This window comes from Mya arenaria, chromosome 6 (assembly GCF_026914265.1).
Source record: "Mya arenaria isolate MELC-2E11 chromosome 6, ASM2691426v1".
NCBI classification, from domain to species: domain Eukaryota; kingdom Metazoa; phylum Mollusca; class Bivalvia; order Myida; family Myidae; genus Mya; species Mya arenaria.
The window spans coordinates 57,513,672-57,535,841 of record NC_069127.1 but is presented as its reverse complement, the minus strand read 5'-3'; the positions used below and the strand labels follow the sequence as shown (position 1 = coordinate 57,535,841).

General features: G+C 33.8%; 2 protein-coding genes across 2 annotated transcripts in view; one reads left to right on the top strand and one right to left on the bottom strand.

The window, feature by feature from the left end:
• Nucleotides 1-239: 239 nt before the first annotated feature.
• LOC128236539 (kynurenine formamidase-like) lies at nt 240-13,747 on the bottom strand. Its single transcript, XM_052951456.1, has 12 exons — nt 13,716-13,747; nt 11,423-11,481; nt 7,606-7,696; nt 6,761-6,868; nt 6,463-6,511; nt 6,129-6,214; nt 5,406-5,484; nt 4,898-5,001; nt 4,318-4,396; nt 3,202-3,337; nt 2,460-2,564; nt 240-375 (listed from the first exon to the last, which is right to left on the bottom strand). Exons 2-12 carry the CDS (start codon nt 11,438-11,440, stop codon nt 301-303), a joined length of 930 nt encoding a protein of 309 aa, XP_052807416.1. The 5' UTR covers nt 11,441-11,481; nt 13,716-13,747; the 3' UTR covers nt 240-300.
• Nucleotides 13,748-13,797: 50 nt separating this feature from the next.
• The window catches only part of LOC128238966 (nucleolar pre-ribosomal-associated protein 1-like), a 46,678-nt gene continuing 38,305 nt past the window's right edge, over nt 13,798-22,170 (top strand). Inside the window, exon 1 of the mRNA XM_052955337.1 lies at nt 13,798-13,962. Within this exon, the coding sequence (XP_052811297.1) occupies nt 13,800-13,962 (163 nt within the window). The 5' untranslated portion in view covers nt 13,798-13,799. The remainder of the gene's footprint in view (nt 13,963-22,170) is intronic.

Below are 22,170 nucleotides of genomic sequence, written 5' to 3'. Positions count from 1 at the left end.
CGTTAATTTTCTTTGATGGTCTCTAAATAATAATCTTTATTAAACAGACAAAACCTGAATCGCACACAAATCACTGACACAATAATGATTGGTATTTCGTATTACTATAATTATGTTTTTAACATTATTGTAAATACTGTTGAGGTGAGAGCGTAAATGAGTAGTACAAGGATGCTTAACGTGTGGTTTGAAATGATGTACACAAACAATGACCAAAATGTTGCGGTCTTTCTACATGTTTCCTTGTATTTTGACGAAATTTTACATAAAAAATACTCTTTAATCAGAATACTCTCAAACTCAGTTTGAAATGCTGGCTTTGTCCATCGTCTCCAATATATTTCCAACGTTCAAACCCATAATCCTTAGCGTCTCCTGCAAGAAATCAAGTTCTAAAATAATGAAAACTGCTTTCGAAAATATTTTTTTACATAAAGATTTCAACATTTGAACCTAGCAATGTTATCAAGTATTAATAAAAGGATAGCGACAAAAAGGGAAATCCTTGTGTGTTTTAATCAGAAGTATTTGTCTTGATGTTGTTTAATATTGAATAACAGTCAGTCCATGATAACTGACCTGAACTCACTCTTGACATCAGAAGTGTAAATATGCTTGCTTTGCAAGCATAAGTACAAAATACAATAGTATTCCAATGTCTGTGTTACATTTGGTTTGAATGATTCGGTCATACAACATGCCAGAAGAATTCATGAACATTTTATTTAAGTGTCAAGTTTGAAGTTCTTCCCGAACATAAGTGTAATTATGCTACTTGTATTAAATTTGATTCCTGCCTTCACATTTTATTTGATGTTTGTTTGATGAACGTTGTTGTTGTTTTATTTTTGATGATAAAATCCGAGAATGATGTAATATTCTGAATTCAATTTGGATGATTTGATCACCAATATTGCTATGTTACATTAAGTTTGAATGATTTGAGCACTAATATTGTTATGTTACATTAAGTTTGAATGATTTGAGCACCAATATTGCTATGTTACATTAGATTGAATGATTTAAGCACTAATATTGCTATGTTACATTCAGATTGAATGATTTGAGCACTAATATTGCTATGTTAAATAAAGTTTGAATGATTTGAGCACTAATATTGCTATGTTACATTAGATTGAATGATTTGAGCACTAATATTGCTATGTTAAATAAAGTTTGAATGATTTGAGCACCAATATTGCTATGTTACATTAGATTGAATGATTTGAGCACTAATATTGCTATGTTAAATAAAGTTTGAATGATTTGAGCACTAATATTGCTATGTTACATTCAGATTGAATGATTTACTAATATTGCTATGTTACATTAAGTTTGTATGATTTGATCACTAATATTGCTATGTGACATTAAGTTGGAATGATTTGATCACTAATATTGCTATGTTACATTAAGTTGGAATGATTTGATCACTAGTATTCCTATGTGACATTAAGTTGAAATGATTTGATCACTAATATTGCTATGTTACATTAAGTTGGAATGATTTGATCACTAATATTGCTATGTGACATTAAGTTTAAATGATTTGATCACTAATATTGCTATGTTACATTAAGTTGGAATGATTTGATCACTAATATTGCTATGTGACATTAAGTTGGAATGATTTGATCACTAATACTGCTATGTTACATTAAGTTTGTATGATTTGATCACTTATAATGCTGTGTTACATCAAGTTTAAATGATTTGATCACTAATATTGTTGAATGATTTTATCACTAATATTGCTATGTTACATTAAGTTTGAATGATTTGATCACTAATATTGTAATGTTACATTCAGTTTCAATGATTTGATCACTAATATTGCTATGTTACATTCAGATTCAATGATTTGATCACTAATATTGCTATGTTACATTCAGATTGAATGATTTGATCACTTATATTGCCATGTTACATTAAGTTTGAATGATTTGATCACTTATATTGCTATGTTACATTAAGTTTGAATGATTTGATCACTAATATTACTATGTTACATTCAGTTTCAATGATTTGATCACTAATATTGTAATGTTACATTCAGATTGAATGATTTGATCACTTATATTGCTATGTTACATCAAGTTTGAATGATTTGGTTACTTGTTTTGCTATGTGGCATTCAGTTTGAATGATTTGATCACTAATATTGTGCTATGTGACATTCATTTTGAATGATTTGATAACTAATAGTTGATGTACAATGAATGTAACACGGAAATGAAATCATGCATAATTGTTTTAACTTTTTTATCGAATCAATAAAACCTTAAAAACTATCATTGTTATTTAGTATTAAGAATGCTGCTTTTATCATCAGATCATGTGGCTTTTTACAAATGAAAATATGATTTACATGTATGGGTGTCCCGAAATATGTTTATTTAAAGGTAACAAAAACATATTAATATTTATTAATAAAACTACAAACATGTTCATTCAATTACCTGTGTGAGAATATAGTCTTCTTTCTGGAGATTCTCGATGACATTAAAGTGGTCACAGTCGGGAACAATCATCATTGCTGAGTGAATACCACCTTGTATCAAGCTCTGAAGTAAAACAAAAATAAGAAAGTTATTTAAAGTCTCACAAAGACTAAGTATAAATAAGTATGATAATAACTCAATTCGCATGTGTTTCATTCTTTTCATGTTATTCAAAGTTAATTATTTTATACCGTCGTTAGGGATAGTACCGTCATTAGGGATAGTACCGTCGTTAGGGATAGTACCGTCGTTAGGGATAGTACCGTCGTTAGGGATAGTACCGTCATTAGGGATAGTACCGTCTTTAGGGATAGTACCGTCATTAGGGATAGTACCGTCGTTAGGGGTAGTACACTTATGCTTATCAGTGTGTAACAAAATGTAATCATATTTTGAATTAACACCAGATAATAACAGTCAAAACTAAATTCTTTGTTCCACGCGGTAACCTAGATGTATAATTAGAGTATGAAATGCATCGATTACAAAATGTATAAAACTTCGTTCAGTTTGTATTTCAATCTTCGTTTCACATAATTTCAGAAGTCACGTGACATGTATTGCAGTGCACAAGTACGTAAGTACTAATGCATAGAAAAGTACATAAACAAGTCCATTAACAAAACACTTGCAAACTTATTGAATGTTATCAAATGCAAAAGCCTTACAAACATTAAACAATAAATGTACTGGAACATACAGTATTGAACTCCGTGCTTTGTCGCTGGAATTCTGGAGGATCATGGTCCCCGAATGCCACTAGTATTCGCCTATTCTGACTGTACTGGGTTATGTTGTCGATGTGGGTTATGGGGCTGTGTTGGACTGCATCAGACCTGAGGGTGGAAGGGAGGTAATAAAATGCATTTTAGATTTTCATCCGAAATTTAAAAGAAAATGGGTGTTTACTTTTTGTATATGTTGTTGAAATAAAATGGATGGGAAACTTTCAAATTCCTGCACCAAAGTTTTGTCCATTTATCGTAGGTAATATTTAAATATTGACAAAAAACATTGCGATTTCATTCGTACAAGGGGGTCACGGACACTACGGACAATGGACATTACGGACCAGATTTAGGGACACTACGGACCAGATTTAGGGACATAACGGACCATCTTCTGAAACTTACGGACCATCATTTATAATGTTTTTAAACATTTGTTGTTTTTTTAATTTATTCACTCATTGGTCTTACATTTGTTAATAAATACTTGAATATTAGTGCTTTAAGTATGAAAATTATCTTTAATGTAACTGAAAAATCCCAGGAAATTCCAATGTTAAACATCAATGTATTTTTAATAAAATATTATAATAATTTGAATAATAATGAACGAAATATGTGTTTATCCTATAATTGTAAATGTGAATATTAATGTTTTCATATGTGATCGATTGCTTTCTGAAATAAACTTTGAATCGTCATATTTGTTTGTTTTCCGTTTCATCTGTTTTAATTGAAAGGTTATATAGGATGAGAATGAAGAATAAGGTATTTCTTTCGCTGTAAGTTCATATGGATCTTCAAATGGAACTACATGAATGATCATGTAGCAAACCTCTTATCCAAGTCTAGTTTAAAGTGCATCACAACATTGACGCCACAACATTATAAGGGGCATGCTAATCGAAAACCTTATTATATAGCGGTAAACAGTATAAACAATATTTCACAACTATTGCAAAAACAAGCAAATACAAGAAAGAAGTTTTCAAAGTTCGAACATTACTTTTTATTGAAAAGATTATTTTGCTTTGAACATGCAGACGATCTAGAACTTGAAAAGTTGGAAAAAACTTTGGTAAGCTTACTTTGACATTTTTAAAGGCTTGTTCACATACGTGCTTACAATTGGTGTAAGATCGTAAACTCCACTCACTAGAACAGCACCTGTAGAACAATATACAGAATAAAGTACTTGTTGTAATAATTGAAAAAAATCCTGCATGTCAATAAACATCCTGCATGTCAATAAACATATTTATCAAAAAGAACATCTATGTCATTGAATTTGGATCAATTCCTACATTAGCAATAATTTTTGTATCATATGAGCACAGGTAAAACGACATACCATCAATGTCCTTTCCTTAATGTTACCTTTACCTAGAAATTTGTGTGCTTTTAATGTACATCCAATTAAAACATGGTGTTGTTGGATTTTACGCTTGTTGTATTATATTATTATCATAGAGTGCTTGAAAACCAACGCACCTGAACTCCAATCTCTTATATTTCATAAATAACCACCTCAATACTAATTATACAAAACTATTTAACTTAGATCAGACTTGTATTCTGGAAGTAATGAAGCCTGCTGGGACTAGCAACAAATGATAGGCGGATACCCATGATACCACTTGTTCAACCCGCTGTTTAATTTGTTAATACCTCGAATGAGACTTGGGCCGACCATACATGTGTCCATCCAATTGTGCGCCAGCATCATAGCGGCCAAATGACCTCCAGCAGAATGGCCACACAGGTAGACACCACTGAAAAAAGTATAGCTTTAAGAAGATGCATTCTTACGAAAAAATAAAATGAACATGTATGTGCTATTTTATTTGATATCTGATTATTGAAATTTGAAATATGTAGCTTGCTTCCAAGCATTAAAACAAACAGGACAAGTTTATACTCAAACATTGGTCTTGTTTTAGCACATCGAGACCATAATAATGTCAATATAGATACCAAATCGTATTATTTGTTAACTCACTGGCCCAATTAAAAAAATAAAATATTCTAATGGTAAAACAAAAGGAGAAAATAGCTATTGAACCTTACAACAAAAGAAGCATAAAGATCCCATTTGACCCTGTAAAAGAATCAGGTACAGACAACATAGAGCGACGTATAACAATAACTTCTGTTTCTGTCTTATTCAAAGACCAACCTTGATCCTCTCCTGGTTGCCATGGTGAGTACAAAACTGACTGCCTTAGTCACCTGTCGAATGATCTCCGCCATGTTGACTGGAAAATCAAAATACACCATCATTTAAACGTTATGATGAAAATCGTTACCCAATAGTATTCATCATTTGAATGTTATTATTGTTATCCGGTATTATTGAATATTTAAAAGTGATGAGGAAAATCGTTATCTAATAATATGGATTTTTTTTAATTTATGACAAAATTCATTATTGAATCATATTAACCTTTTAAGGTTTGTGACGGAAATCATTGTCGAATCATATTAATAATCTAAAAAATATGACGAAAATAATTATCGAATCATATTCATCATTTAAAAGTCGTTATGAAATAATATTGACTCCTGTTCAATTTAAGCATACTGATTAACTGATCTGGTTTAAGTCTGAATATTCCATACCGGCTTACCAGTATGATATTATAATAATATTTTTTTTATATTCGCATATATTTCATTTTAATTTTTGCCTGTAAAGAATAAAACCAAAGACGTTTCTCTTTCAATCAAATTTTGTGAACAATTTTCTCAATGCTTTTCACATTGAAACATTTTGGTTCAGTCAATTATTAAATTTAGGTCAAAATATACATTATAGATCTTTCATACATCATACAATGGACAAGCCCCAAAGATGAAAAAACAATGACCTTATTTAGAGCTAACCATATTCGTTTTATACCTTTTGGTGCTAATTCATATCCAATTGCAGCCACAACAGCTCCTGCTCGACAGAAAGTTGTTGCCATGAAACTGGACATTTCTCGTCTAAAAGGAGTTTGATGAAATCATTTTAAAATTATTTCGGTTAAGCATTGAAAGTATTTTTTCTGATATGTTATTAACACGAGTTTTCTCCTTAAAAAATAACATATTTCTTTACTGAATACAATTTCTGCACAAAACAAGATTTCAATATATCTAAATTTGTTCTATAGAATACATAATTAAGATTTAAGTAAGTCATATTTCTTTCTCTAATGAAATGTAAAAATACATGTAAAATAAAACTTAACGATAAATCTTGCCAATATCCACCATGAATGTAAACAAATATGGGGGCACCTGCAAAAGAGGGTGTGAGAGAATAGATGTTTCCAATGTAATAAAAACTAATTATGATGATGGTTTTTCCAAGATAAAAGTGCTTTCCTGAGCTGTTGAAAATTAAGAAAAACAATAACATTTAACTACATCTACAACTACACAAAGGATAAAAACATTATTCAAGACAAAATCATCAGTTAAATATCAGACCTAAGTGTACATTAGAAATACAAAAAATATTATAAACTATACTATTAGTATACATACCTCCTGGGAGCGTCTGTGCCCCAAATATGTCCAAGCGTTCATTCTCTGATTCTCCATATGGAAACCCGATTTCACAGTCAAGATTACCTTGCTTGGCTGCCTCGCTTCCTAGCACCACCAAAATAGCTTTGTCATTGTGTACATTTAATAAAAAATAATGAACATCATCACAAAAGGTTAAATATAAAAGCATTATAAAATCAATAGCATTTATTATTATCGAAACACTAATAAACTTAACCGAAACACTTCCAAGGCTATAATCTGAAGCATGCATAAGTAAAACATCATCCTATCACTTATCTACAATCAGCATAAGTGCACAGCGGCACTTTAAGCCTGAAATGTACCACGTGATAATTGCGTCATAAATGCTACGTCGGAAGGCAATATTTGGCTTTGAATGAGGACTTAAAACAAAGATAACTTGACTAGTTCTTCATCATTTTAATTGAAACATAGCGCAGTCTACACCCCTAACATAGCCCCTAGTCCAAATAATTATACGTTGACGGATTTTTTTTTTACGATTTTTGATATGGCAAAACCTTCCTGACGTTAGGGATTGGAAGAATCCCGTTTAACACGTCTATTATTTTAGACTAACATAGCTCCCTGGTATACACACACTGTGAAATAAACTGTGTAAAATCATTGTCTATCAGTAGTACAGCTTATTCAACCAAGAGGGTTATGGGAGATATCATGGGGGTGCAGTAGTAAGCAGAAGTAAAACATCAAAGTACCTACATGATGTAAGCGTCTTTATGTGACAATGCGTGACCTCATCATGCCCAATATTGTTGGGTCAGAAATGAGCATAAGTAAAACATCAAATTACATACCATCTTTAAGCGACTTTATGTGTGCCTTTATTACTTCATCTGCACCCATCCTGTGCGACCAGCGCGATGGAGAGTAATGGTGGTCCAAATCCTGACAAAATTTCAAACAATTGATTATGCATATTGAACAGTATAATTTTCTGTTTTATCAATAATTTTACTATTTAGCAACACATGTTAATATACAAGAACATTATGCCAGTTAAATAATGATTAAATGTATGAGACGTAATCAAAGTTGGGCACAGCTATTTCGCCTTTTGTGTACTGTCTGAATACGTGGACAATTGAAGAATGACTCATTACATATAAAAAGGAATGTATCATAATATTAAGCTATGACATAATTTCAATTCAATTCAATTCAGCTTCAACAAGAGATGTTTGTCAAACATTATGACTCCCCTGAGCGCCATGTTGTCAGGATTATATGGATAATTGAATGAAATATGCATGAACCGAAATGACAGCTGATTTGTCACTGACATTGGATGCCGTTGAGGCAGTTTTAAGATTATGACCATTCAAAGTTTGAGGATAGAGTGTGTTATGACCATGACCTTTGACCTCAAAATCCATAGGAGTCATCAGCTGGTCACCAAAAATCTAAATGTCAAGTTTGAGGGCCATGAGTGCAGGCATTGACAAGTTATCACACAGACAAGCTTTTTTCGTTCAAGGTCACTGTAACCTTGACCTTTGAACCGATGACCCCTAAAATCAATAGGGGTCATTTACTGGTCAGGCCCAACATCCAAGTCCAGTTTGAGGGCCATGGGTGCAGGCATTGTTGAGTTATCACTCGAACAACCTTTTACCATTCAAGGTCACTGTGACCTTGACCTTTCACCCGATGAGCCCCCAAAACAAAAGGGGTCATCTACTGGTCAGGCCAACCTCCAAGTCAAGTTTGAGGGCCATGGGTGCAGGCACTGTCGAGTTATCACATGGACAACCTTTTACCATTCAAGGTCACTGTGACCTTGACCTTTGGCCCAATGACCCCTAAAAACAATAGGGGTCATCTACTGATCATACCCAACATCCAAGTCCAGTTTGAGGGCCAGGGGTGCAGGCATTGTTGAGTTATCACTCGGAACAACCTTTTATCATTCAAGGTCACTGTGACCTTGACCTTTCACCCGATGAGCCAAAAAAACAGAAGGGGTCAGCTACTGGTCAGGCCCAATCTCCAAGTCAAGTTTGAGGGCCATGGGTGCAGGCATTGTCGAGTTATCACATGGACCACTTTTTACCATTCAAGGTCACTGTGACCTTGACCTTTGGCCCGATGACATCCAAATACAATAGGGGTCATCTTCTGGTCAGTCCGAACCTCCAAATCAACTATGAGGGCCAAGAGTGCCGGCATTGTCAAGTTATCACTCGAACAACCTTTTACCATTCAAGGTACATGTGACCTTGACCTTTGAACCGATGAGCCCCAAAAACAATAGGGGTCAGCTACTGGTCAAGCCCAACCTCCAAGTCAAGTTTGAGGGCCATGGGTGCAGGCATTGTCGAGTTATCACATGGACAATCTTTTACCATTCAAGGTCAATGTGACCTTGACCTTTGGCCTGATGACCCCCCAAATACATTAGGGGTCATCTACTGGTCAGGCCCAACTTCCAATTTAATTATGAGGGATATGGGTGCAAGTATTGTTGAGTTTTACTCTGACAACCTTTTACCATTCAAGGTCACTGTGTCCTTGACCTTTGACCTGATGAGCCCCCAAAACAATAGGCGTCAGCTACTGGTCAGGCCCAACCTCCAAGTCAAGTTTGAGGGCCATGGGTGCAGGCATTGTCAAGTTATCACTCTGACAACTTTTTATCCTTTTTTGCCAAAGTGGACTGAAAGGGTGCAGCACCCTGGCCTTTATGTTAGCCCCCTTCTCCCCTCATGGAGACCAGAATGGGCACCCTCCTTCCTTCATACAATTAAATTCTTAAGATAATAAAAAAAAATCATTTGTTTTGATTGAAACTTAAAATAAGATTCTAAATTCATACAAACTTAACATATTTTACAATTGAAAGCAAGTTTTACTTATTACAATTAGCGCACTTCCCATTATTTTCCATCAAAATCATAATGTTCAATTTCTAAACACAGGCCAATACAGTGTGCACTTTTCCCTAATATCACCCTGTCCCTCTTTTGCAGCATCCTGTTTATTTGATAAACTGGCTAAAACACTACTATGACCACAGGGGCTTCTCTTGAAAAATAAATACCCTACTAGTATACATAATTTATAGACACACAGAGGTTTCACTCAAACAATAAATACCCAATATGTAATTTAAATATACACAGAGGTATCACTCGAAAAAAGATGCGCTATATATTTAATTTATAGACAAACAGAGGTTTCCCTCCAAAAATATATACCCCATATATAGTTTATATACAATATATTATATTGGGAAAAAAATCGAGAGAAACCCCTGTGACTATGACTAACATGTTTGCTTTAATTTTCAATTTACAACAAAACAGCAAAACAATAAGCATATAATTATTATATAATTGCCATGTAACTATTGAATTAAAATTATATTTAGAATGCAAATTAATGGAAAAACGAACACTTTCGGTTCTGCATCCTACCATTATTTTTCCAAGTAATCCATAAAACTTCTGTGATTTCCTAAAATATTTTTTCTGTTACAATATCCTAACTACATTGTATACCAATTATCTATATCAATTATAAAACGAGCATAATTGGGGAAATTGTTCCTGACTGGCCTTTGTATTCATGTGTTGAATCCTTACATAAAGCTACTCAATATAAGTACTTTATTATTTTAAAGGGGCACAATATAGGTTGATGCAAAAAAATAAATAATATATTACTTATTAGCCTTAAAGGGGCTATACACCGTATGTTGAAATAGCGAAAAAAAAAAGGAAATTGTCAAAAACTGACATAATGTTGGTATCGTTGTGTACAATGCATTGAAACTAACTAACTAAAGTTCCACATAGTTTACAGGTAATTAATTGTTCGCATTTTTTTTGTATTTTTCCATTAAAAAAGATTACTAGGTATGTAAACCTAGTAGAATTCATTCTTATGCGTGATTGGCTAGTCGATGTTATCACGTGATATTACCAAGTTAGGTATATAGCTTAAATATTCCAACGATTTCGGGTAAGCCTTCGTAGCACAGTGGATACAACACTGGACTGCAATTTTAGCGACTCCAGTTCGAACTCGGTCTCCGACTCGATTTTTTTTTTTACATTTTGATATATTTTTTTTACAATTATGATATCAAAGAGCAAAACATTTTATTAAATAATTGTCCTGACATTCGTTACAGAAAAATACTTTTTTTGGTGCCAATTTGGTGTATAGTCCCTTTAATCAATAGGAATTTTTAATCAACAGATTCCCAATTTAAAAAAACATATTGCTTTCATTTTTTTATCTGTACACAAATCATACGCTTTTTTGTTTTGATCATTAAATTCAAATGAGTTATACTTAAAAATGCATTAAAATTGCCTTAAGCTACATTGTGTCCGTTTAAGAGCCTGATATCAACATATTTCTTGTTTTGTTAAGATAAAATGACAATTGAATATCTAACAATAAAAGTATTGTAAATTTATAAACATTACATTTTATAAATACACAATAGTGTTAATTACTATTTTGTCTTTGAAAAGATAGATGCATGGTTATATCTTTGCATTATAATAAAATGTTTACAAGTTACAATTTGTTGTCAAACACATTTAGCATTAACAAACATTAACAATCATGAAGTTACAAACATCAATCATTCATAGATATTACCATAGGTTGTGATGCCATGTCAGTGCTGTTATCATTCAGTGATGGAACAATGGCCTTATCTGAAACATAATGATAAGATTTTAGTGAGATATAAAATCTCATGATAATAATTTAGTGAGGTATAAAATTATCCTAAAATAAACACAAAAATGGTGTATCAAATTTATGACAAGCATTTATCTGCCATCTTCTATATTATACTAGTTTTAGATTATTATCAGAGGTGGGCAGATCCAAGATTTCATATTGTGGGAATGAACAGATCTAGGTGTCTGTTATATTGATTGGGAAGTAAATTAAGATCCTTTTAATTTTGAGATAATGAAAATAAATATCCTTCAGTTTTTTTAGGTATAAAAGTATTGTACTAGTATACAATGTTACATCATATATATGCGTTTTAAATTCAGTATTTTATTATTTAATAATCTACTTTCCTCTAAATGCTAATCTTACGATTCCTTAAAATAAACTATGTTTTCCCCTATGGTATTTCAGCCTGTATTTGTCAAGATTTGTTAAGAATGTTCTAAACTTTCTTCTCATTTCATATATTTAAGTTTAGAATGAACATTATTTTATTAGAATTTCAGGTAAAGTTCTAGATTTGACTTTTGTAGTATGTTTTTGAACATATTTTTCATTTTGTAATGGGCAAGCTTCTGTTTTGTGGTATTTTGGAGAAGTTAAACCTTCTTCAGAAAGCTTATAAGTCTTAACAAAACTTTCAGCAGTACTAGAACACATCTTATATATTGGAATTAATTAAAACTTTCTTTGAGGATTATATTCCAATATTTTTAGGGAATTGTTCTGAAATATTACATTTTGATGCTTGATTCAATTATTATAGTCAGTTCAATATTTCATGTGGATTCGACATTAAAAAATACCAGGATCAGTGAAGATATTTTGGACATTATTCTTTATTCAAAATATTGCACATTACTTATTTGAAATTACTTTTGTTGAACTATAAGTTAATACATTTTAATTTAAAGTTTATTGCTATGATCTTTATTTCTGTTTTATTTGGTGTTTTAACATTAATTTTAATACAAAAATACAAGGCAAAAATGTTTGAAGTGACCCCTTAAATCAACATCTCAAAAGCACATATTCCAAATATATATCATGATGATATTGCTCTATTTTTTAAACTGCTAATCAGCAAGCTCCATTTTTACTCTTATGCTTTTATGCTAGTTATATTAATATTTCCATTATAAGCGAAACAAATTACACATACTTTATACTGAAAATACAAAACCGCAAAATGCACTTTTGTGCATGCATTACAAAGTGTACATGTAGATTTCACATTTACTTAGAACTACCTTAATAAGGTAGTTCTAAGTCAATGTGAAATCTACATGTACACTTTGTACGTGATAATTGAGATGTGCATTTTATGAATGAATAAAGGCCACAACATCCCTTTGGAAACAAAATTAAATTTGGCTTCAATCGTGAATAGAGGATTCATGAGGTGCCCTACCCTGTATCCCTGAGTCATGTTTGCATTCATTTTTAAGTTCAGTGAACATTAGGCCAATAAAAAACTTAATTGCTAGATATTCATCCATTTTTTTTCTTATATGACTTGGTAGACTCATGTAGGGAGAGGGGTTGGAAGACATGGATCTTCCCAGTGGAAATTGGATGTAGAGGATTTCCATCACAGTCGGTGTGGAAAATGCTGGGAGCTGTGGGCATTAAGGGTCGAGTCAGAAAGACCTTGGGAGAGCTGAAGAGAGGGCGTCCAGTTGGCTCTGGCTATGATGCAGTAAACTGACTTGGAAGTCAACATAGACAAGGTAGTGACTGATCACCACTACCTGCCCCACCATCTAGAGGGTGTACCGAGATAAGGGGAGAAACACCCAGTGACAGATAGGCACTCGGCTGAGGACGTCTATGTTAAGCAGTACAGCTGTATCTTCACAACATTTGACCATTGAATGTGTTCATCCTCTTTTTCATTGTAAAAGGGACCATACCCTAGTTCAAAATTGTTATTTCAGTCAAAACGAAAATCAGGACCGACGAAAAATGGAGACGGACTGGGATGAAAATCAACCAATTAATTTATAGTCGCCTTAATCAAATAAAGTTGTTCTGATTTAAAACTTAGTTGGATGTAACCTGTTGATAAGATTAGCTGTGCGTAACCTAATTAATGTTAAACGGGTTATTTTTATAATACGAACATATTATTTGCATTTAAAATTATGGTGTTATGAAGCAGAAATAATGAGAAATACGTTTAGATTAGAAAGAAATGAACACTTACTTTCTTTCGTGGAGTTTTTCTTTCGTCCTAAACCTCCTATCTAAGAGTAATTGAAATCACGTGACTTTCAAAATGGCGGCCTCCATGGGCAGCATGGACGATACAAAAACATCTCAAAAGAAATCAAGAAAACGGCCATCAGATGTGCCAGAAGTTAAAACAAACGACGAGAGCAAGAAAAAGAAGACATCTTTCTCTGTGATAGAGTTTAAATTTTATCTCAGCGATCCAAGTACAATTTTTTTAGGTACGTGTAAATGTTTTGCGAAAGTTGAGTTTCTGGCACTTCTTCTTTACACTTACACAGCAATCAGAAATGCACCAATATTCGTGGAAAACATTGTTATTGAATATATGTTCAACTCTTGTTGTTGTTTTTAAATCGCTAATTTGCAAGCAAATACAAAATTATACCAAAAATTACATGTCCGTGTAAAGATCATGAATGATGGAATCACTTTGCATCAAAATTAAACATGAGCAAAAGTAGACATTGAGTAGGGCCAGAGTTTTTTATTTTTTGTTTTACAGGAAAGTTTTCAAAAATAAGCGCCAGGAGGAGGGAATAAAATTAAGAAAAAGATGTCGTAAAATGAGCGTCGAGAAAAAAGTTAAAAATAACTGGTGCTTAATCTGGTGCATAATGCACGTTTAAGGAACTTTTTGAACATTAATTTTGGATATTCATTTTACTCCCTAAACGCCACAAGTCAACTGATTCACACCAATGTAAATAAATTCTTCAACTGTAACTCTACAGTATTTAACACTGCACTTTTAAATAAAAATTAGTAAAATTACACATAAATTATTATATATGTATGATTTTAATATGAGCATATATACTTTTGTAGTGCTTTTTATAGTCACTGAAACTGCACTGGCAAAACATAAGGCATCTGGCACATTGATTCTGTCTAAAATATTGATTAATATCATTTTGGGAACATATATTGACATAAACAACACATCTGAAAAAAATTAATGTCTTTGATATACAAGAAAAGAAACAAGGTATGTAACTCAAACTTAGTTTCTTACCAGATTTCACAGTAAAGTCCATTTTTTTAGTTTCTTAATCAACATGCAAACAATCCATTTTAAAATGGGTGACATGAAAAGAGGAGCCAATGCCCATTAAAATGGTATGCAATATATTGGTATAACTTTATTGTCTTTAGACAAACAAGCCAAATCCATTGTCACATTCTCGTCTTTTTTTGTAGTCGGAACCTGTACAGCAAATTTCAATTTTCAGTGTATCACCCTGTAAACAGGTCTACACACAGAAATATTTAAGTGATTTTATGCTTTAGTACAAAGAAAATACAATTCCTTTCTGAAATATCACAAAATGACAAACGCACTGATTTTATGAACAACAGTCTTTAAACTAAATCCACTTTAAAATTTCGTAAAAGGCGGCCATTTTTCCTTACAAGCGCTTAGATGATGATAATTAGCTAGTTTCAGGTTTTATTTTCATCATGGCATACAATATGCATGTGATATCACAAAAGAATGAAACATATTTCAGTTAACATCATAAGCAATAAGCCTCGGCTTCCGCCATCTTGGAAATTGTGCGCGATAACTTTTTGTTGTTGTGAAATTAGCAATAGGTTAAAAAACAGTAAATTTTATTTTCTATCGGAGATCGAAGAAACGGGCAGCGGAAAAAAATAAAAATAAAGTTAGGAATTTGAATGTTTTTCTTATTTGGGTTTTGCAATATTTAGGTACGACGCTCCCGTAAAACAAAAAATAAAAAACTCTGGCCTAGTGTCCTATGCAACTAGCTTATTTTTACAGTAAACTCAACCAGTAAGACCCTCTTTCCGTTTCCCTCTGTGGATGTTTGACTTTGTGACCAAACAAAAAATGTAATGCTTTTCTGCGTTCCATTAGTCCAAATAATTGTACGTTGACGGATTTTTTTATGTTTTTTGATATGGCAAATCCTTCACGTACAAATTGTTTTGTACCAAAAGTGGGTAGTTATTCCGATCAGGATTCCGGGTTAAAGCATATTGCGTCTATAAAATATCATAAAAACAAGAAATATTACCAGATAATGTTATTTTATACCATATTTTCTCGACTATAAGGCGATTCGCTTATAAGACGGCCCCCTAACTTTGCCCATGAAATCTGGTGCTTTTTGTTTGCGACTCGCTTATAAGACGGGGTCAATTTTTAAGCAAATCTAAAATGCTAAAATTCTTCCTAATGTTTAAAAATGCTCAATGGACAATTATCGACTTTCGCAGTAACTCTTTTTGTTTTACTCAAAGAAAATGGCGGTCAACTGTGAGCTCTCTATTTGGAGGTAGGTTAAAAATGAGTACATAAGTTTGCAGAACAGGTCGTTACTTATCGAAATTGTAATAATTAATCAATAACAACATATGTTTGTTTTAGTTTATTTTTAGCTCACCTGTCACGTAGTGACAAGGTGAGCTTTTGTGATCACTCTTCGTCCGTCGTCCGTCCGTCCGTCCGTTCACAATTGCTTGTGAACACAATAGAGGTCACAATTTTGACCTAATCTTTATGAAACTTGGTCAGACTGATCATCTCTATAAAATCTAGGTCAAGTTCGATATTGGGTCATCTGGGGTCAAAAACTAGGTCACTAGGTCAATTAGTAGAAAAACCTTGTGAACACAATAGAGGTCACAATTTTAGCCTAATCTCAATGCAACTTGGTCAGAATGGTCATCTCTATAAAATTTAGGTCATGTTCGATATTGGGTCATCCGCGGTCAATAATTAGGTCACTAGGTCAATTAGTAGAAAAACCTTGTGAACACAATAGAGGTCACAATTTTAGCCTAATCTCAATGCAACTTGGTCAGAATGATCATCTCTATAAAATGTAGGTCAAGTTCGATATTGGGTCATCCGCGGTCAACAACTAGGTCACTAGGTCATTTAGTACAAAAACCTTGTGAACACAATAGAGGTCACAATTTTAGCCTAATCTCAATGCAACTTGGTCAGAATAATCATCTCTATAAAATCTAGGTCAAGTTCGATATTGGGTCATCCGCAGTCAATAACTAGGTCACTAGGTCAATTATTAGAAAAACCTTGTGAACACAACAGAGGTCACAATTTTGACCTAATCTTTATGAAACTTGGTCAGACTGATCATCTCTATGAAATCTAGGTCAAGTTCGATATTGGGTCATCTGGGGTCAAAAACTAGGTCAGTAGGTCAATTAGTAGAAATACCTTGTGAACACATTAGAGGTCACAATTTTAGCCTAATCTCAATGCAACTTGGTCAGAATGATCATCTCTATAAAATCTAGGTCAAGTTCGATATTGGGTCATCCGCGGTCAATAACTAGGTCACTAGGTCAATTAGTAGAAAAACCTTGTGAACACAATAGAGGTCACAATTTTAGCCTAATCTCAATGCAAATTGGTCAGAATGATCATCGCTGTAAAATGTAGGTCAAGTTTGATATTGGGTCATTCACGGTCAATAACTAGGTCACTAGGTCAATTAGTACAAAAACCTTGTGAACACAATAGAGGTCACAATTTTAGCCTAATCTCAATGCAACTTGGTCAGAATGATCATCTCTATAAAATCTAGGTCAAGTTCGATATTGGGTCAACCGCGGTCAATAACTAGGTCACTAGGTCAATTAGTACAAAAACCTTGTGATCACAATAGAGGTCACAATTTTAGGCTAATCTTAATGCAACTTCGTCAGAATGATCATCTCTATAAAATCTGGGTCAAGTTCGATATTGGGTCATACGCAGTCAATAACTAGGTCACTAGGTCAATTATTAGAAAAACCTTGTGAACAAAATAGAGGTCACAATTTTAGCCTTATCTTAATGAAACTTGGTCAGAATGATCATCTTAACATAAGCTAGGTCAAGTTCCATATTGGGTCAACCCAGGTCAAAAACTAGGTCACTAGGTCAATTAGTAGAAAAACCTTGTGAACACAATAGAGGTCACAATTTTAGCCTAATCTCAATGCAACTTGGTCAGAATGATCATCTCTATAAAATGTAGGTCAAATTCGATATTGGGTCATCCGCGGTCAACAACTAGGTCACTAGGTCAATTAGTACAAAAACCTTGTGAACACAATAGAGGTCACAATTTTAGCCTAATCTCAATGCAAGTTGGTCAGAATAATCATCTCTATAAAATCTAGGTCAAGTTCGATATTGGGTCATCCGCAGTCAATAACTAGGTCACTAGGTCAATTATTAGAAAAACCTTGTGAACACAACAGAGGTCACAATTTTGACCTAATCTTTATGAAACTTGGTCAGACTGATCATCTCTATGAAATCTAGGTCAAGTTAGTAAAATAGCAAAATCTTTAAACGACATTTCTGAAACAGATTTTAACAAAAACTTGACAGAAATGTTGCTGGGGTGGTCCTTGACCGAAATTGCCTAAATGTTTCTGGTCCACTGCATAACATGGCGGCGCAGCTAAAAATAGAAAAAGTTTTAAACGACATCTTTTCAGAAATCGATGATCAGATTTTGATTAGACTTAACATAAATGTTCCTTGGGTGGTCCTTAACCAAAATCTATCAAATGGGTCCATTCCGCTGCACAACATGGCCGCCAAGATTAAAAAATTGAAAAACCTTTAAAAAACTTCATCAAAAACCAATAATCTTATCTCAGTAAACTTGACAGAAATGTTCCTTTGGTGGTCCTTGTTAACACAAATTGCCCAAACCGTTCTGGTCCGCTGCACAACATGGCCATCAGAGCTAAAAATAGAAAAATCTTTAAATGACTTTTCTTCAGAAACCGATGATTGTATTTCTATTTAACTTGGCGAAAATGTTTGTTAGGTGGCCTTTGCTTGAGCCTGTAGGCCAGTGCAGCACAGGTACTGATGTGCCTCTTGTTTGCAAAAATCTTAAAAATATGTCACCAATGTGCTACTATTCAATATAATTTCATGTTCTCATTTGCAATTGGCTGACTATTGAACGTTTCACATTTGTACTCAACAGTATGTGCAGTCTACACAAATAATAGTGTACATATTTGTACATTTTTGTTAGCCTATCTGTCTGTCATAGTTACCTTGGCACAAGAATACTATTACTGACACATTTAAAACATTCAAAAACCAAAGAACTTAGAGCTCAGTTGTTTCCTGGAAAAAGTAAAAATGTTGTCACCAACTACATTGTGTCTGCATTGATGTTATCATTGTCATTATTGATGTAGTTCCCATTCACTTACAATTGTGACCATCACCTTCATGTTACCTTGATGTTAAAAGTCCAGTGTTAGAACTGTTAATGCCCTCAGTATTTGCAGCTAATACCAATCCCTATTCAACAAAACATTTCTTCATATCATTCCCTTGAACCCATCTTTTCCATCATACTTTTCAAGGTTTGTTCCCACAACTTTTTGATGCATTCTGTTGATTTTGAAGATGTTTGTTTTTATAGAAAATTTGGCACAAGTAAATGTTTAATAAACACATTAATAAAACCCTTTGAAGATGTTGTTTGTATTTTGTTAGCTCATTAATATACTATGACAACTTCCATTCATTCATGATTGTTAACAACAAAGTAAACTTGTCGCCTGGTGGCATCCATTAATTACTAACAATTAAGGAAGAACCAGTAACTCAAAATATTGATGCATTGCAATCCTGAAAGTCCCAATAGTATGGATCGATGGCAGGTAAGCGATACAGGGCCACCATGGCCCTATGGTTAGCTCACCTGTCACGCAGTGACATAATGAGCTTTTGTGACCGCTTGATGTACGTCGTTCGTCAACATTTTGCTTCGAACAACATCTCCTTAACCCCTTGGCCAATCATGATGAAACTTGGCAGGGATGTTCCTTGCATGAAGCTCTACCAAAGTCGTTCAAAGACATGGATTCCATGCGAAACTCTGGTTGCCATGGTAACCGATAAGAAAAACTTAAAAAAAAATTCTCCTCCAAAACCACAAGGCCTAGAGCTTTGATATTTGATATGTAGCATCACCTAATGGACCTCTACCAAGATTGTTCAAATTATGCCCCTGGGGTCAAAAATGACCCCGCCCCGGGTCACGTGGTTTACATAGACTTAGATATGGAAAACTTAACAAATCTTCTCCAAAACTAGAAGTCCTAGGGCTTTGATATTTGGCATGTATAATTACTTTATGGACATCTACCAAGATTGTTCTAATTATGCCTCTGGAGTGATAAGAGGCCCTGCCCGGGGGTCGCAAGTTTTACATAGGCTTATTTAGTGAAAACTTAAAATCTTGTCTAAAACCACAAGGCCTAGGCATTTGATATATGGTATGTAGCTTTACCTTGTGGTTCTCTACCGAGATTATTCAAATTATGCCCCTGAAGTGATAAGAGGCCCCACCTAGGGGGTCACAAGTTTTACATAGGCTTATATAAGGAAAGTGTTTAAAAATCTTCTTGTCTGAAAATGCAAGGCCTACGCATTCAATATTTGGTATGTATCATAACCAAGTGGTCCTCTACCAAGATTGTTCAATTTATGCCCCTGGGGAGAAGAGGCCCTATCCTGGGGGGAGTCACAAGTTTTGCATAGGCTTATATAGAACAAAAAACTTCTTGTCTAAACCAACAAGACATTGGCATTTTATATGTGGCATAACCTAGTGGCCCGCTACCAAGATTGTTCAATTTGTGCACCTGTGGTGAAAAGAGGCCTCACCCTGGGTGTCACAAGTTTTACATAGGCTTATATAGGAAAAAACTTTAAAATTTTCTTGTCTGAAGCCACAAGGACTAGGTCTTAAATATTTGGTTTGAAGCATTGCCTACTGATAGGGTCATGTGGGGTAAAAAACTAGGTCAGTGGGACAAATAAAAGAGTGGCCTCTAGGGGCCATACTTTTCATTGGATCTTTATGATAATAGGTCAGAATGTTCACTTTATTTAGCAAAGCTACAGGTGAGCGATACAGGGCCATCATGGCCCTCTTGTTTTATTGAAGACACCAATGAAGTTCTTCGGCAAAATAAATGGCTTCAATAACATAACTGCGAAAAGCCAAGGCATGAATAGGTGTTTGTTTAGCAATAATGCGCAATATTGTCCCGTGATTGGCGACGAACATAAAGGATTCATATTCGCATTGTCATTTGTTTGCTTAATCAAATTGACAGTTAGGTACCTACATCATATTAAGATTCCAATTTATTGATTTGATATATCTGTCAAACTAATTATACTGACAAGCGCCATGAGAAAAAATGCAGATATAACGGTACACTGTGTGACGTCAGAGCACGCGTGGTGAAGAGATTTCGTGTTGTTGTTTACTTAATTGCCCCATACTTATATCAGCAGACGATAGACTGGATAGATGAATACCCTATGTAAAATTTAACTGATTTTGACTTAAATCTTTTTTTAATATTTTATCGACTCGCTTATAAGACGGGTCCCCTACTTTGGGGGTAAAAATCGGGACCCAATTTCCCCGTCTTATAGTCGAGAAAATACGGTATTAGTTCCGTACACAAAAATAAATATCCAACAAATAATTATGAGTTTGACGGGTTTTTCTTCAATTAGTTTTTCTTGTTACGATTGTATTTACGAGGTCTATCTCGAAATCTTGTCGGAGGTGGCCGAGTTATTGCGATTGGGTTGAGTTGTTCTGCTTGGCATAATTGTTGTCTGTGTCAGTCAACTTTCGTTTTATTGGAAAGGTAAATAATGTGTTTTAATGCATTAAATGCTTGTTTTATGCAAAATAATTTTTCACTTACATTGTAAAATATGAATATAAACCCTTATTATCCATTTCAAACATAAAATACTTCACTTAATACAATTTCAATATTTTTCAAATCCCCCCCGGTTTTTGCTCAAACCCGCTTAGACGTTAGGGATTGAAACACGTCTATTATTTTAGACTAGCGTTCCATTAGTCCATATAAACAACCGCGTCAAAGTCTTTGATGATTTTTTATTTGGCGACTCTGTGCGTCCATATCCAACTTGTTGTTTTGATAACCAAGAATGACAGATCCATGCGCTAAGTACATTGAGCGGAAAGTTAACGAGCACCTGCTAGATAGTGCTAAAACCATGATACTTTGTTGACAGAAGTTGATCTGAATTAATGTTTCATGAAACATTTAAGTGTAGTAAGAGAAAGGTATTGGCTTAATTAATTGATGTTTAACTTGTGTTCTTATTCATTATGAAGTGTTAAGTTTTGTGGAGTTACAGTTGAAGAATATATATTACATTGGTATGAATCAGTCAACTTGTGGCATTAAGGTAACAAAATGAATATCCAAATGTTAAACAAAGTTCCCTAATAACACACATAATTGTAGCTAGCGTTCCATGGAGTTTAGATTTTCAGCCTTGGGCAGCTTTTCAGTGTACTGATTTATGATCGCAGCTTTCCTGGAATGGGTTAACTCTGTGAAAAGTC